Source organism: Hyperolius riggenbachi, chromosome 2 (assembly GCF_040937935.1).
Source record: "Hyperolius riggenbachi isolate aHypRig1 chromosome 2, aHypRig1.pri, whole genome shotgun sequence".
Taxonomy (NCBI): domain Eukaryota; kingdom Metazoa; phylum Chordata; class Amphibia; order Anura; family Hyperoliidae; genus Hyperolius; species Hyperolius riggenbachi.
This window is the reverse complement of record NC_090647.1, coordinates 364218880-364234982: the sequence shown is the minus strand read 5'-3', so window position 1 is coordinate 364234982 and position 16103 is coordinate 364218880. Positions and strand designations below refer to the sequence as shown.

Sequence of the window (16103 nt, the reverse complement as noted above, 5' to 3'; positions counted from 1 at the left end):
GTTCCGGGTCCCGGCTTGATGACGTCATCAAGCCGCGACTGGGAACTGAACGGCATTAGGAGCAGAGATGCCGGCTGGAGAAGAGGGGGCTACTGCGGCTCATTGCTGGAGCCTGGAAGGTGAGTGATGGCTGCTGGCGAAAGGGGGGACACCTGCCACCATGGGAGGACACTGACCAGCCAGCCACAGAGGGGATTTGGCCGCCTGACCCCCCCCCCCCCCCAAATGCGTGCACCCCCCCCCCCCCCCACCGCAAAATTCCTGGTATTTAAGGGAGCTTAGGCGGCTGGTCCCGAAATGGTTAAGAAAACATCCAAAATTTTTATTTGCACAAAAGAACAAAAACAAAATACTCTTCATTAGAAGTATCTTCTATTGAAGAGTATTTTTGTATTTTTTGTACAAATAAAGATTGTGGATTTTTTTTTACTGCAAATATGCTGTTGTGGTATCTTGGATATATCGCTACGCAATTAACCCCCAGTATAGGTAGCCAGAAGTAACCCCCCCCCCAGTGTAGGCCACAAGCGTAATACTCTGTATAGTTACCCAGATGTGCCCCCCCTCCCCAGTGTAGGCAGCCTGAAGTAGCCCCTAGTATAGATAGTTCCCCTCTCCTCCATGTAGTACAATTAAAGACCAGGTAAGGGGAAAACTGTCACCAACTCAACTTATTTTTAAGTGTTAGACCCAACTATATTTAATTGTATGTACTAAGGAAGAGGAACACACATACATACATACATACATACACATCTGAATGATAAATAAATATATATAACTATATCTCTATCTCTCTCTCTAATATATATATATATATATATATATATTTTTTTTTTAATTTATCATTCAAATGTGTATGTCTGTATGTATGTATGTATGTATGTATGTATGTATGTACAGCGATCACTCGATAACACCTTGGCTGATTTCAACGAAACTTGGTATACAGATTACCTGGGATAATATGTTCTGAGTGTCTCACACCCTCCTCCCCCTACACACTAGGGCAGTACCACAAACAGCCGATCAGATTGCACCCATTCGCGTCAATGGGAAAAATGTAAAAGGCTGCAATTCTCACAGTTAGAAAGCCAGAGTCTACAAACTTGGCACAGCTGGCACACTGATGACCGAGGTTAAAAACTCAGGGGAAGTGGGCAGAGCATAAAACCTCAAATTACAGTCACTTTACATGGCAAACTGTAGCCATTCTTACAGTATTAATGGCAGGGTTGTCAAACCTGGCACATTTGGTGACTGGGATTAAAATTCAGGGAAGTGGTTGGAGCTTACAACAGCCAATCAAAATTCACCTATTGGTTTTGAAGGGTAATATTTAAATTACTGTTATTCTTACACTGATAATGGCAGAGGCCTCAAACCTGCTATACTTGGTCATTGAGTGACTGGCATTCAAATTCATTAAAGAGGGCAGAGCCTCAAACAGCCAATCAGATTTGTTTGATAGATTTCAGTCATTCTGTTAGTGGCAGGGTTCTCTAACTTGCTGCAGTTGGTCACTGATTTACTGGGATTAATATTCAGGAAAGTGGGTGGAGCCTACAATAGCCAATCAAAATTCACCTATTTGTTTTCAAGGGGAATATTTAAATTGCTGTCATTTGTACACTGTTAATGGCAGAGGGCCTCAAACGTGGTACAGTTGGTCATTGAGTGACTGGCATTCAAATTCATTAAATGGGGCAGAGCCAAAATAGCCAATCAAATTTCTTTGCTTGATAAACCGCTTACATTCCCACATTATTGATGTCAAGAACCCCAAATCTCACAAACTTGGTCATTGAGTGACTGTGTATCAAAGTTACAAAAAGTAGCCGGAGTCAAATAAAAATATTTACAGGGAAAATGGAAAATGTCGCCCTTCTTACACTGTTACTGGCAGGGTTCTCAAACTTCCCACAGCTGGTCACTGGGTGACAAGGATTAATATTCAGGAAAGTGCCTATAACAGGCAAAATTCAACTATTGGTTTTCAAGCAAAATATTTATATTGCTGCCATTCTTACACTGGCAGAGGCTCCAAACCTGGTACAGTCGGTCATTGGGTGACTGGGGTTCAAATTCAGAAAAGGGGTGGAGCCACAAACAACCAATCAGATTTGCTTTATGTCGAAAATTTAAATTATTAATGCCAAAGACCTCAAAGCTCATAAACTTGGTCATTGAGTGACTGTGTGTCAAGGTTACAAAAAGTGGGCGGAGCCAACAACTAAAACCATACCCGAGTCTTCAGCTAGTCAATACATAAAATAATGATGGCTCCATCAATGTAATTAAAAATAAACTGGGAGGCCCTGCTCAAATCACACAAGTGCACCCATTTGTATAAGTGGACGAAGTCCCTAAGTATGATACTCCCTATATAAAAGACACAAATCCCATGCACAGATAAAGGCCCCAGTCCTCAGTACAGGTCTGTCACAACCAATTCAACTGTGGTCATGCAACCTATGTATTCTTGGGAGACAATTTATAGCAACAGTGCAGCTGCAATCTTATTAAGCATGTCATCACAGGCAGGTTCATGGAAGATTGAAGATTTTCCTATAACAACCCATATGGTTTTTGATGTTAATAGATACTCTGTCAAACGTCAGGAACAAAGGGCTTTTCACCACTTATACAGTAGAGCCCAGAAGGAAGATGGGTTGATGCTATAGAGGAGAGAGGGACCTTATGGAGGAGTTAGGAATCATCCTTTAAAAAAGGAGGCTTCCAGATATCAACCACCATCCAGGGGAATTGAAGCTGTATTGAGGCTAGCCAGGTCCCTAGGCAGGGACTTAGTGTTAGGCCTCCTGTCTTGCTACATGTCCCACTCAGGGGCTACTAGCTGTCCAAAGCGCAGGTCTGTCATCTATTTAAATCACTCTACTGGTGACAAATAGATTAAAATTACTGTTTTGTTCCCTAATAATTGTTTGCCATTTCAGCTTTTATAGTTCTTAGTAGTCGACCTAAGAAAAAAAAAACAGGCACTAGGTCTGTCGCTGCCAACACATTACAGGGCGCATACGCACACACGCCCGCCCGGCCTTCCCCCTGGCCCATCCTGTGTCCTGGCCCAACGGCTTTTAGTGCAGGACATGCGCAGCAGCACAAAAGCACTGACACAGGGACATTTGTATATAAATATATAGGATTCTTGCAGATTACTGTATATTCCTGCGCATAAGACTACTTTTTAACCCTTGAAAATCTTCTGAAAAGTTGGGGGTCGGCTTATACGCCGGGTGTCATTGATGCCGGGTGATACGCCCTATCCTGTTACCACCTCTCAGATCTCCTGTAACGAAAAATCCGCAACGCCGGATGGATTGCGGAAATATGGTCGCATCCAATCCGGCAAGCGGACTTTCCAACGTGGAATGCGGACATTCGTCCGCATCCGCTGCGCAAACCCGTCCGAGCACTCTGCTCCAAACTCACCAGCATGCTGCTCACCAGGGCTCTGCCATCTTGCCTCTAGGGGGCGTGCGCGCACGACAGACACGCCTTTATACTCTTAGAAAGCGTGTCAGCTGACCTGGAGGTCAGCTGACATTTTAGCCTGCTGGGGTGGAGACTTCTCTCCCAGGCAGTATATAAGTAAGTGCTTTTCAGTCACACTTCGTCTGTGTTTGCAATACCCTGTGTCAGCACTCAGACCTAGTCAGCCTTGTCTCTGATATTGTGTTATATATTGGTTTATCGCCAATATATACAGTACACATTATACTGTTTGATTTGTCGTGTATGATTCTCTGCCTGTCTTGACTACTCTTCTGCTTCCTGATTCTGTACTTCGCCAGCCCGTACCGTTATCGACTATTGGCTTGGTTTCCGACTATTCTCTTGTCTCACGTTTCTGTACTGCTGCCGCCTGATCTGTTGCCGAACCTCATTTTGTCTGACCTTTCTCCCTTCAGTGGAACGTCTCCCACTGTAGGGTTCTATCAGAGGCTTGCCTCTTTGAGACGACCGCCACTAGCAAACCCTTGCTGCTAGAGGCCGAGACTCCTCCACTCCGTCCTTGGAGGATCTCACACACAGGGTTCCCATTCAGAGGTAACCACACCTTTGAGGAATTACGGTGTGGTGGATATTTCCACAAACTTGAATTTACACTGTATATTATTATTGTTGACTGCTGTTCCAGCTTGCTGGAGGTTGTATCTCTGTGCCCTATAGAGATACTCTATTGTACCAAGCACCCTCTTGCATACGATTGTATCGTGTCACGCTATCCTTGCATTATTGGTGATTCTGCAGATCACCATATAATCAGGTATAGCATCTGTATTATTGGTGATACTGCAGATCACCAATAATTAGTATAGTGGTGTTTGCTGACACCAATCGTTACATCTCCCTGCTGAGGGAGCGCAATCTATTCTTTCATACCGCTCTGATAAACAGGTAGACAAGGAGAGCTGACCAGTCTACTTAAGGAGAGTTGACCAATGCAACAAGTCAATTGACTATATACTGTTATATACTGGGTAAAACATACAGTACAGCACCAGTATCTGTTCATACACAGCACCAGTACATGATTTTTTTAATTTTTATTTTAATTTGGTGTGCGTTAGAAGAGGGGTAGTCTTATACGGCGAGTATATCCCAAACTCTATATTTTAACTGGAAAAGTTGGGGGGGGGGGGGGTCGTCTTATACGCCCAGTCGACTTATACGCCGGAGTATACGGTATATCCTCTTTTATCTCTCCTAAAATGAATCCTAACACTAGACCACTCTCACGATGACTACATTTAATCCCTGCAAATCTGCACACACTAAAAGCGGAATGAAACCCAGCATTTCTTCTTTGCTCTACTTTTTTTTTTTACTAGAACAGCATTCAAGGGGTTACACACAGGACTTAGAAGTTCCCTGCCAGCAAAGCTGGATGCATCTGAAGTTGTAGATAACATTATCTTGTGTTTAATTGTATCAAGTGAGGAATGTAAATAAAAACTTCTCTGACACTGCCAAATCTCCTGAACAAAGTCAGACAATTTAGAAAGCACTTCTGCTTGTTAGAACATGAATAAAACTGTTATAAATAAAATGCAAAGTCAGCTTTCAGAGCAAAAAAAGTGTACTTTGGAAACATATAATTTCTAAATGAATACTAATACTAATACTAATGCACAAAAGCAAATATGCTAACCGTATGGCATATAAAAAGTAGGAAAACATGTTTTTATTGAATATTATGTCAGGGTTTTATACCGCTTTAAACAGTGCTGGCAGCTTCCATAGCCCTCTCACTATAGGTATCCTTTAAAGCTGAATGCTAGGAGTTTAGCAAATAGTTGTAGCAATGTTATACTGTACTTTTATAAGTATTTAAAGGACCACTATCGTGAAAAATTGTAAAATTCAAAATACATGTAAAAACATACAAAAAAAGGAGTACATTTCTTCCAAAGTAAAATGAGCTATAAATTACTTTAATCTTTTTGCTGCTGTCACTTACAGTAGGTAGTAGAACTCTGACAGAACCGACAGGTTTTGGGCTAGTCCATCTCTTCATGGGGGATTCTCAGCAGCATATCTATGAAATAGCCACCGGAGATTTGGGTGCAGGGTAAAGCCGATATACGGCTAACTCTGCTCCGGCACAAGTCCCAGCGGTGCTAATTATTATTCCCCCTCCAGGTCGCTGTGGATTGTGGGGAATTATGTGGTTCGGCTTCCAGCTAATGCTGGCAGCTGAATTACAGTGTTTTAAAAGTAATTTGAGCTCCATTTTTTTGATGGTGCCCAAATTAATCACTGATCGCTGCCATAGCCATGATACCTATTACGGCCTGTGGTGGCGCCAGCTGCGCCCAAATCTCCTGCGCTGTTTTAACAGTGCTCGTTCTCAGCATGGCCTTTTTTTATAAAGACTCTACCTGAAAAGGATTTATACAAAGAAGCTGGCCAGCCTTCCTGCCCGCTGCACACTTTTTTGTCAGTTGGATGGAGCAACTTCTAAGTGCTTTTGAAACCAGTGAGAATCCCCAATGAGGAGATGAGCTACTCCAAAACCTGTCGCTTCTGTCAGATTTCTACTACCTACTGTAAGTGACAGCAACATAGGAGAAAAGTAATTTATGGCTCATTTTACTTTAGAAGAAACGTACTTATCTGAATTTGTTTACATGCATACATTTTACAATCTTTGCAATAGTGGTCCTTTAAAAACATATAGCAGCTGCAGAGAATATTTAACAGCATTCAATTACAAATTACAAAATACTTGTGAGAATTTATAGATTGAAAATAAAACTGTCTATTCATTAACAAAAATATAGTACATTATACACTATTACAGGTGTTACATTTCCAAAATTCTATTTGTCCAGCTCTGGTTTCCATTATAGTATTTCCTAGACAAAACTGGTGGATGTGGAAAACATTTTCCTCATATTTAAATTTATATTGAGGATTCCATTAAGCCTCCTCGCATGTTTTATTAAGTGCAACAAAAAGAATGTATACATTAGCTCTTGAATACTGAGAGCTAAAACAGCCCAAACCTTCAGTTCCCAAGGCCTTGTGAAGGCAGACCACTAACAGGATTTATCTCCCTATCAAGAAAAAAAACTTTATAGCATATACACAACACATTGTGGTCTTGGAACACAAATACCACACTATCACTAATTAATTTTTAACTGGACAGTATGGATATGAACAGACACATCAAAATATGACTCCTTTATAGTAAATTGTGTAAACTTATGTTAAAGCAGACCTGTACTCTTGCATAGCCCATCATGAAAAGTCTTTATTCCCCACATAGTTGCTTAAGTAATTCACTGCATGTGTTTGTTTAGGCAAACAAACCTGTCTAATTAGTCATCATCAGCAACTGTGAATAGACTGCATCAGAGCTCTGCCAAAGTAGCTCCCCATATAGTAAATACCGAAGCTCAACCCTTTCAGTACCTTTTACAGAAGTAAAACCTCAGGGCTCTTTCACATTAGGGCAGATTTTCTGCGTTTCAACGCAAAGGATAACGTTTGCGTTACCCAAGGTGAAATGAAAGTCCATAGACTTTCATTTTAGCTTTCACATATAACGCAGCCTTTTTGTGCGTTGCGTTCCACTGCACCCAGGCGCAGTTTTTTGGCCAACGCTAGCTTTATGCGTTACAATGTTAGTCAATGTAAAACGCACACTATGCGCGTTTTTAATCCGTTAACGCAGGCAATCAGTCCCAGAATGCAACAGAGGAACAATGTAGAAAGTTGACAACTAAAAGAAAAAAAAATTACCTGTGTTTTTCTATGTGCAGTAACGCATTGAAAACGGATTAAAAACGCACACTCACTGCAGTGCAACGCATATCAAAACGCAGTAAAAGGCATACAACAAAACGTATGCTTTGAGCGTTCTCCAACGCAAGCTCTGATGTGAAAGAGCCCTCAGGGTTTTTTTAGGCTTTCCATATAGTGTAATAACCTTTATTGAAAAAATAATTATTTACCATACTGTGGCTAAACTTTTACAGCAGAGATGAAGTTCTGAATTTAGTTACACTTTAGAAACAAGGGTTACGTTTGTAGACCAATACCTTGCATTATATAAAGTACCAATAGCCAAGTGAAAACGACAGGATTTGTAACTTGCATCCACCATTTGCTAAACAAGGGAAATAGCACAACTCTCACAAGGCCTTTCCGAGTCAGAGATGTCCATGGGCTTTCGGGTTTAGCCTTGGCAAATGTTGATCCTAGAATGGGTAAAAAATGCAAGTTAAAAAAAAACCACACAAATTATGTATCCAGCCCTACATGGATTAGCACAAAAAAAAAGGAAAATATCCTGGTGTGCTTGCTAATTTATACCCCAGAACAGATAAGTAAAATATAAATTCCTGTGAACAAAAAAGAAGAATGGATTAATGTGTAGTGAATCAAAACTAATTTATGAAAAGCCAACGCTGAGGCAACTAAAAAAGCATTAGACCTCAACATTTAATTTCAGATAATATTTAAATTTGGAAACAAGCCAATTAAGAACAAAGTGATGCAAAATAATTTCCTCCCTCAAAATACAGCAAAGCAGAGTGGTTTTATTCTTGTTTACCAGTTACTTCCTGGAACACTGAATAAGAATCAGGAGGCATTTACAGTATATGGGAAATACAGAAGCATAATTTCCTAAAGATTCACGGAAAAGAATATTCCTCCAAACTTTGTCACAATAAAAATGGCCATTACCCTACTGGTAACATGCTTTGCTTCTAGTTCCCCAGAGATGATGCTCCTCCTTCGCGCCTACTGGTTTTCTAAAGGAGATATGCAGTGAAGCTGCACTGTGTTCAGGTTAAACATATCCCAAAAAAAAAAAAACACCATCAGCTCCTATTGAAAATGGTTCACTTTATGTATTGATTACTTGAGTAGAACTTGAGAGAGTTTTGGTCATTTGATATCCACTTGATATGCCTGAAAACACACTAGTTAAAATACTGTGTGTCACGATCTGTTCCTGCTGGTGACATTTGTGAACTGTCGCATTATATTAATTTCTAATATAATTAATATGTACTTGAGTGTAAGGCTATTTATTCTATTAAAAATATATACATTATATTCATGTTATTTGTAGTGAAGTATTTTACGGTATCAAATATATTATTGTTGTGTGTGTAAGGGTGTTTGTGCAGTGGGAATGATTAGGGTTAGGCACCAGGTTAGGCACCACCAGGGGGGTTTTAGGGTCAGGCACAACCAGGAGGGAAAGGTTGAGGTTTAGGCACCAGTACAATATTTGTAATATATACAATTTATTAAACTATGCTTATTACCACCAAAGGAGGGGGTCTAGGGGTTAGGGATAGGTATAGGGAGAGTTCTGTGTTATAGTACAGTTAGATATAGTTGCACTAAAATACCTGTAATATCTACAATTGTATTCCTATGCTTAATACAAGTGTAAATATCATTTTTTTGTTATAGACAGTACTTTACCATTTCATTACCGTTCATTCAACATACTTAGCACTTGATTTTCGTTTATAATATAGAAACGAAAAATATTGTTTTAGATAACAACTTATAATTGTGTCTATAACACACGCTCTTTTTTCCCAGACGCCCTTTTTGCATGGACGCCTCAAAACATTGTATTTGTAAGCCTGGGGCGACACATGTGCTCAAAGGGATGCTTAAGTCTGAAAAAAAGGAGTTTTACTCACCTGAGGCTTCTACCAGCCCCCTGCAGCTTTCCTGTGCCCTCGCAGTCTCAATCGGATCCCATTTTACAGATACCAGCGTATTTTCTATACTTTTGGGGAGTTATCAATATTTTTTCCTTTCTTTTAGATTCATTTTTTTGGTCCCACTCTTTTGTCACACTGACATGTACCCACCTTTTTTTGACACTTTTTACATTGGTCCTGTATATCAGTGTGCATTCACACATATATTCACAATTTGAGAGGCGTTTGCACTTTATTTACATGTGTTTAATAGGTTGGTTCCTGGATGTTTTTATTATATTATAATGGCTTATGTGACAACTGTTGTGTATTGAAAACTACACTGCTGACCAGTAATGTTTATGGTTTTCCCCTCAGACTCCACCTGCTGGTGGATTTTTTATACAATACAATAACTTTTCTATAGCGCATTTCTCCCATCGGACTCAAAGCGCTTAGGCTCTCTCAGATTCAGTAATTGGTAGTAGGATGAAGTATTCACACAACAAAAGTTATACTTCTGCAAATGTCAAACTGAACAGGTGGGTTTTCAGTCTGGATTTAAACACGTCCAGGGATGGAGCGGTCCTGATCTGTTGAGGTAAGGAGTTCCAAAACGTAGGGGCAGCATGACAGAAGGCTCTGGGACCAAAAGTTTCCAAGTGGACTCTGGGTATGACTAGATTATTAGAACCTGTGGATCTGAAAATGCGGGGATTGCTACGCAGCTGCAACATATCTTTCATGTATCCAGGGCCCAGATTATTCAGGGATTTAAATGTCAGTAGGCAGATCTTGAATAGGACCCTCCATTCTATAGGTAGCCAGTGAAGGGAGTGCAGGACTGGCGTTATGTGGCAGTGACGGGGTTGGTTGGTTAGGAGTCTGGCAGCAGTATTCTGTATCAGCTGTAGGCGGTACAAGACCTTTTTTGGAAGGCCAGTGTAGAGAGCATTACAGTAGTCCAGTCGGGATGTAATGAAGGCATGGACTAAGGTTGGAAGATCTTCTGGGGGGATGAGGTGCTTGATTTTTGCAATGTTCTTCAGGTGAAAATAGGATGATTTCACCACAGCAGAGATTTGAGTTCTGAAGTCTAAATCCCCATCAATTAGAACTCCCAGGCTACGCACATGATCAGAGCTGCGTAGATCCGTGCCTCCTATTCCCAGTGGTGAAGACTGCAAGTTAAGTTGTTTTGTTGTCATGCGCTGCCCTCCGATCAGAAGGACTTCAGTTTTGTCTGCGTTCAGTTTCAGCCAGTTGTCATTCATCCATTGCTGTAGTTCACGTAAGCAGGCGTAGTTAGAGTTGGGTCTGTCACACCAGGCTTGAAGGAAAGATATAGTTGGGTGTCGTCCGCATAGCAGTGGTATGTCAGGCCATGGTTTTGGATTCGTTTTCCAAGCGGTAACATGTAAAATCGTGAAAAGCAGGGGAGAGAGGATTGAGCCCTGGGGCACCCCATACTTAAGTGGTACAGGGGTGGACAGGAAGGGCCCCATAGACACTTTTTCGGTTCTGCCACTCAAGAAGGATTGAAACCACTGAAGAACTATGCCATCAATGCCGCAGTATTCCTGTAGCATGTTTATTAAGATGTCATGGTCAACTGTATCAAAGGCTGCAGAAAGGTCTAGCAGTATGAGGATCGAGCACTCTCTGTCTCTTGCCATGAGCAGGTGGTTGCATATTTGGATGAGGGCAGTTTCAGTGCTGTGGTGTTTCCTGAAGCCAGACTGGAATGGGTCATAACTGTTGTTGGAGGATTTTGGCTTCTAGCTGGAGGTATACAGCATTTTCAATTAGCTTACCCAGAAAGGGAAGGTTAGCTGGTCATTGCATCTGGGTCCAGGGAGGGTTTTTTGAGGAGAGGCCTGATGATTGCTTCCTTCAGTAAAGCAGGAAATATCCCTGATTGTAAGGAACAGTTAACAATTTTGAGGAATACCGGTACAAATAGGTCGGGGCAGTTCAACATGAACTGTGTTGGGCCAGGATCCAGGTCACAGGTAGTTAGGTGGAGTGAAGGAGGGATGCTTGATGTGACTTCTTCATCAATTTCTTTGAAGTTTGACCAAGGTGTTACGTTGTCTCTGTTAATGGTCTTCGGCGCTATATTAGGCTCAGATGCTGTAAGTTGGATGGCGGACCTTATAGCGGAGACTTTGTCTGTGAAGAAATGGGCAAATTGGTCACAGAGGTCCTTTGAAGACTCGATATTAAGTTTTTGACATGCCGGGTTGCAGAGTTTTTCCACTGTGCGGAACAGTTGGGCTGGTTTGTTAACTGCATTTGCAATCTCTTGTGATAGAAAGGATGATTTTTCCCGCGATTACCTTTTGGTAGTTCTTCAGGTGGAGGATTAAGGCATGTTTGTCTTCTGGGGACTGAGATTTGCGCCACAGTCTCAAGTTTTCGGCCTGGTCTTTTCAGCTCTTTTATAGAGTTCTCAAACCACTGTGCATGATGGTGTGGAGTAAGATATTTGGTGCACAGAGGAGCAATGGTCTGAAAGGTGGAGGACACACATTTGTTGTATTTAAACACCAGAGTATCAGGGTCCAAGCTGGAGTCAGTCAATTCATCAAAGCTAAGGTTATCTCGGATATGTTGAGGTGTTAGCCCTTGGAGCAATGGTCTGAAAGGTGGAGGACACACATTTGTTGTATTTAAACACCAGAGTATCAGGGTCCAAGCTGGAGTCAGTCAATTCATCAAAGCTAAGGTTATCTCGGATATGTTGAGGTGTTAGCCCTTTTAAGCGGCTATATTTTATTTGATTCTTGAACTGGGGTTTGACAGCTGGTATTGAGAGGCAAAAGTGGATAGTGTGGTCTGGCCAGGCAACAGGATTAATTTCCACATTGGCTATTGACAGCCCAGTATGGAATATAAGGTCCAGAGTGTGACCTTTCCTGTGAGTAGCAGAGCTGATTGATTGGAAGAAGCCCAGTTCATATAAGGCACAAGGTAGCTCTATTCCAAATTGTGAAGAGGAGTCATCCACCCATGAATTGAAATCTCCAAGAACAATCCATCTGGGGTGTTCCAGTGTTAGGTTGCATAGGAGATCTACAAGTTCCTTAAGGAAGTCCGAGTCCTTCTCTGGTGGGCGGTAGATCAGCAATATGTTAATGTTTTTATCAGCTGAAAGTTGCACCCCCAAGCATTCAAATGAGTTGGTAGGTCCTACAGTAAGTGGTCTGATTTTCAAAGCTGATATAAAGCAAAGTGCAACCCCTCCACCCCTGCATTCTTTCCTGTTGCAGTATATCACGGAATAGTTTGTTGGCACGGCGGCCTCCAGGGTGGGGCCAACTGGTTCAGAAAGCCAGGTTTCAGTCAGGCAGGCCAGATCAGAAGACTCTATTAGATCATGTATGATTGCTGTTTTGTGGTTTATCGATCTGACGTTACAGAGGACAGCCTTGATGGGGCTACCCTAGGAGCTAGGGTCTGAGATTGAGGACTCCAGGACAGAACAGTCTCCAGATGTGTGGCTGTCATCTCTGCTGGATTGTGCTGGAGCTATTAGGGTTGCTGCCTGGGTGTACTCTGTAGATTTTGTCACAGAGTTATTTTGGTTCTGCAGTGAAGAACGTCTTTTCCCACATCCTCTGGATCCTCTTTTTGACTTTCTGAAGATTCCAACAAACTTAAGTAGAATTATTGTTGATTTGTCAATTTGATAAATATTTCTTGGTTGGTATACAGCGAGAAGTGTCTCTGCTGAATATTGAGGTTTACACATTAGAATAGACAAGAGACAGCTCAGGGCGCCTGCTGAGAAAGGCCCCATTTAGAGTCAAGGTGTGAACTTTCTCAGCTCCAGCTGGTATCCTGCAGAGATCAAAGGGCCTGTGTAGACTGAATTGTCCTTACACAGAGATGTATGGATGGACAGCATGGATTTGAAAATACAGTCCTTTGTTTAGGAGTTTGAAGATATTATATATAACATGTAGAAAAATATAGTCTATTGAGCATAGATGCTGTAGATAATCGATGAAAGTTACTCACAGGATGGGGAGAGGGCGGGCACAAAGAGGCCGAAAGTCTTTAAGGTCTCAGGTCAATTCCAAGGAAGGTGTGCAGTGTACAGCAGTGGGTGATTCCAAGAAAGGCCCGGTGCACACCAAAACCGCTAGCAGATCGTCAAAACGCTAGCGGTTTTGGGAGCAGATAGGCGATATTTGCTGGGTGCACACCGAGCGGATTTTGTATAAGATCCGCCGGCCGCATCCACATCAGCATCCGCGTGGCTAATGTATCTCTATGGGCTGGTGCACATCGGCGGTTTGAGGTTTTTTAGCAAACCGCAAACGTGCAGCACGTTTGCGGCTTGGTAAAAACCTCAAACCACCGGTGTGCACCAGCCCATAGAGATACATTAGCCACGCAGATTTTCAGGCGGATTCGGCCGGCGGATCTGCCCGGTGTGCACTGGGCCAAAGATCCAATCCAGCTTAAATCTTTGCCATCCCAAGTAATCCAGGTGTTCTGAAAGGTTATAGGTGTTGCTGGAGAAGTGATACATTAGAATCCACTGAAATTTCGGTCCAGTCTTTCCATTAAGAGATTTAAAGTAGCAGAAATGAGATGTAATGTCTGGAGCAGCCTTAGAGAGCAGAAGCACCAGTCTGGGAGTGCTCAGTATACCTACACTGCTGACCAGTAATGTTTATGGTTTTCCCCTCAGACTCCACCTGCTGGTGGATTCTTTAACTGTTTTTATTTTAATTCAGAATTGTTAAATAAAGCTTAATTTTTCATATTTTTCAATAATTCATCTGGTTAGGTGCTTTTTTGAGCTGTTTTTCAATGCAATTTCTGGTATACAATTAGCTTTTAACACATGCCGAATAGGATATTTATTGACCATACAAGTATGGTACTGGTCATACTTCTATTATATTCTTCGCCTATATAACTGACACAAATGAAGCCAAAAAGGTTTCCCATAATTTATACTGCCATGTCTATTTAACCTGATATCTAAGTAGATCTTCATTTTCTTCATATCTTGGATATTGTAAGCTTGATATCCAGAACCCTTTCTTAAAGCTCAGTGGATGCATACTGTTAAAAGAGCATGTGTCTATGTATCTGAGCATACTCAAAGTGCTTACATGTTCCCACAGAGGCTGCCAAAGGATTGTTCCCCTTAAAGGACCTCCGTCGCGAAAATGTTAAAATGTAAAAATATATGTAAACATATACAATTAAGAAGTAAGTTTCTTCCAGAGTAAAATGAGCCCTAAGTTACTTTTCTCCTATGTTGCTGTCACTTACAGTAGGTAGTAGAAATCTGACAGAACCGACAGGTTTTAGACTAACCCATCTCCTCATGGGGGGTTCACAGGGATTTCTTATTTTCAAAATGCACTTAGTGAATGGCAGTTGCTCCATCCAACTGCCAAAAAAGTGTACGGTGAGCAGGGAGGCTGGTCAGCATCTTTGTATAAATCTTTTTCAGGGAGTGTCTTTAAAAAGAATAAAGGCCATGCTGAGAATCCCCTATGTAGAGATGGACTAGCCCAAAACCCAAGCCCAAATCGGTAATGTCAGATTTCTACTACTTACTGTAAGTGACAGCAACATAGGAGAGAAGTAATTTATGGCTCATTTTACTCAGGAAAAAACATACTTCTTATTTGTATGTGTTTTAAATTTTAAGATTTTCACGACAGTTCCTCTTTAATCCACTTGTCTGCAGCTGAACCCGCCCGAAGCACCCCAGTGCATGTGGGCATGCGCAACGCCATATGCATTTGCCACTTTTTCTGGGAGCATACTCTCTATGATGACATGCACCTCAACTATTTTGCCACTGTTGCATATTGTCCTGAAAAAGTACCTCATAACAGCAAAATCAGTTAACCCTTTGCACAATCTCATAAAAACACTTACTGCAGACCAACCGTACAGGAACCACTATCCCTACAGCAGAGGCCCCCAGGGAAGCCTCTGTGTGGCATATTTGAATATACAAAATGTTTTTTTTTTGTTTTTCTACTAACAAAGACCCTAGCTTTTAACTCAGCTGTAGGGATAGTAGCAGATCCTGGATGGTTGGTCTGCACTGAGAATTTGATACCAATTCAACAGACATAGAGAAGAAGGAAGAATTTTACCAGCCATAAGGAAGGCTAATAAAACAGATATTATAATAATAATAATAATAATAATAATAATAGGAGATATGAATGCCAAAATTGGAACGAACATTGAAGGATTAGAACATTGTCCGTTGTCCGAAGACAGGCAAAGGGAGAAAGAAACAAAAATAGCTAAATTTTTATCGATTTTTGTGCCAGCCATGATATGGTTTTTGGAGTTAAATGGATACCTCCAGACCTTAACACAGAAAACCAAACCGATCACTTGTTAATAAGCAAGAAATTCAGAACATCTTTCAGAAATTTAAGAAATAGAAAAAAGGCCCAGATATTGGTAGTGACAGTCACCTTGCGGTAGCAGAGGTACAAATCAAAATATTGGGAGCACAAAAGACTCTTCCATCAATGTGGAACAGATTGCTCAGCAAGCGAATGGTGAACCAGAACTCCTAGAAGTGTGTAAGGGACTAAAAAGGACCAAAAATCAGTACGGTATTTGCAATTATTCAGGTTGGAGCGCGAAAGGAGGTGTCCCACAATGAATCACTGCTGAATATGCCAATTGTCCCTTTGTTGTCCCTGAAAGCTAGACACACCTCCAGAACCACTGGAATGCAATGATGTGTTAGTTTGTTAACTGTACAGAGCCACACTTATCCAACATGCATACAGGCTGTTTCAAACGGGTTGGTCCTCATCAGTGCATGACATCCTACCTAATAAAACCCCTGTGTCTATGCGTCCCATGTCTGTGCGTGTGTCCGTGCTTTGTGCT

General features: G+C 41.5%; 1 protein-coding gene across 3 annotated transcripts in view; it reads right to left on the bottom strand.

The window, feature by feature from the left end:
• PHTF1 (putative homeodomain transcription factor 1) overlaps positions 1 to 16103 on the bottom strand; it is a 302980-nt gene that overhangs the window by 200892 nt on the left and 85985 nt on the right. For all 3 annotated transcript variants that reach the window (XM_068269713.1, XM_068269715.1, XM_068269714.1), the window contains exon 5: positions 7575 to 7733. In XM_068269713.1, the coding sequence (XP_068125814.1) occupies positions 7575 to 7733 (159 nt within the window). The remainder of the gene's footprint in view (positions 1 to 7574; positions 7734 to 16103) is intronic.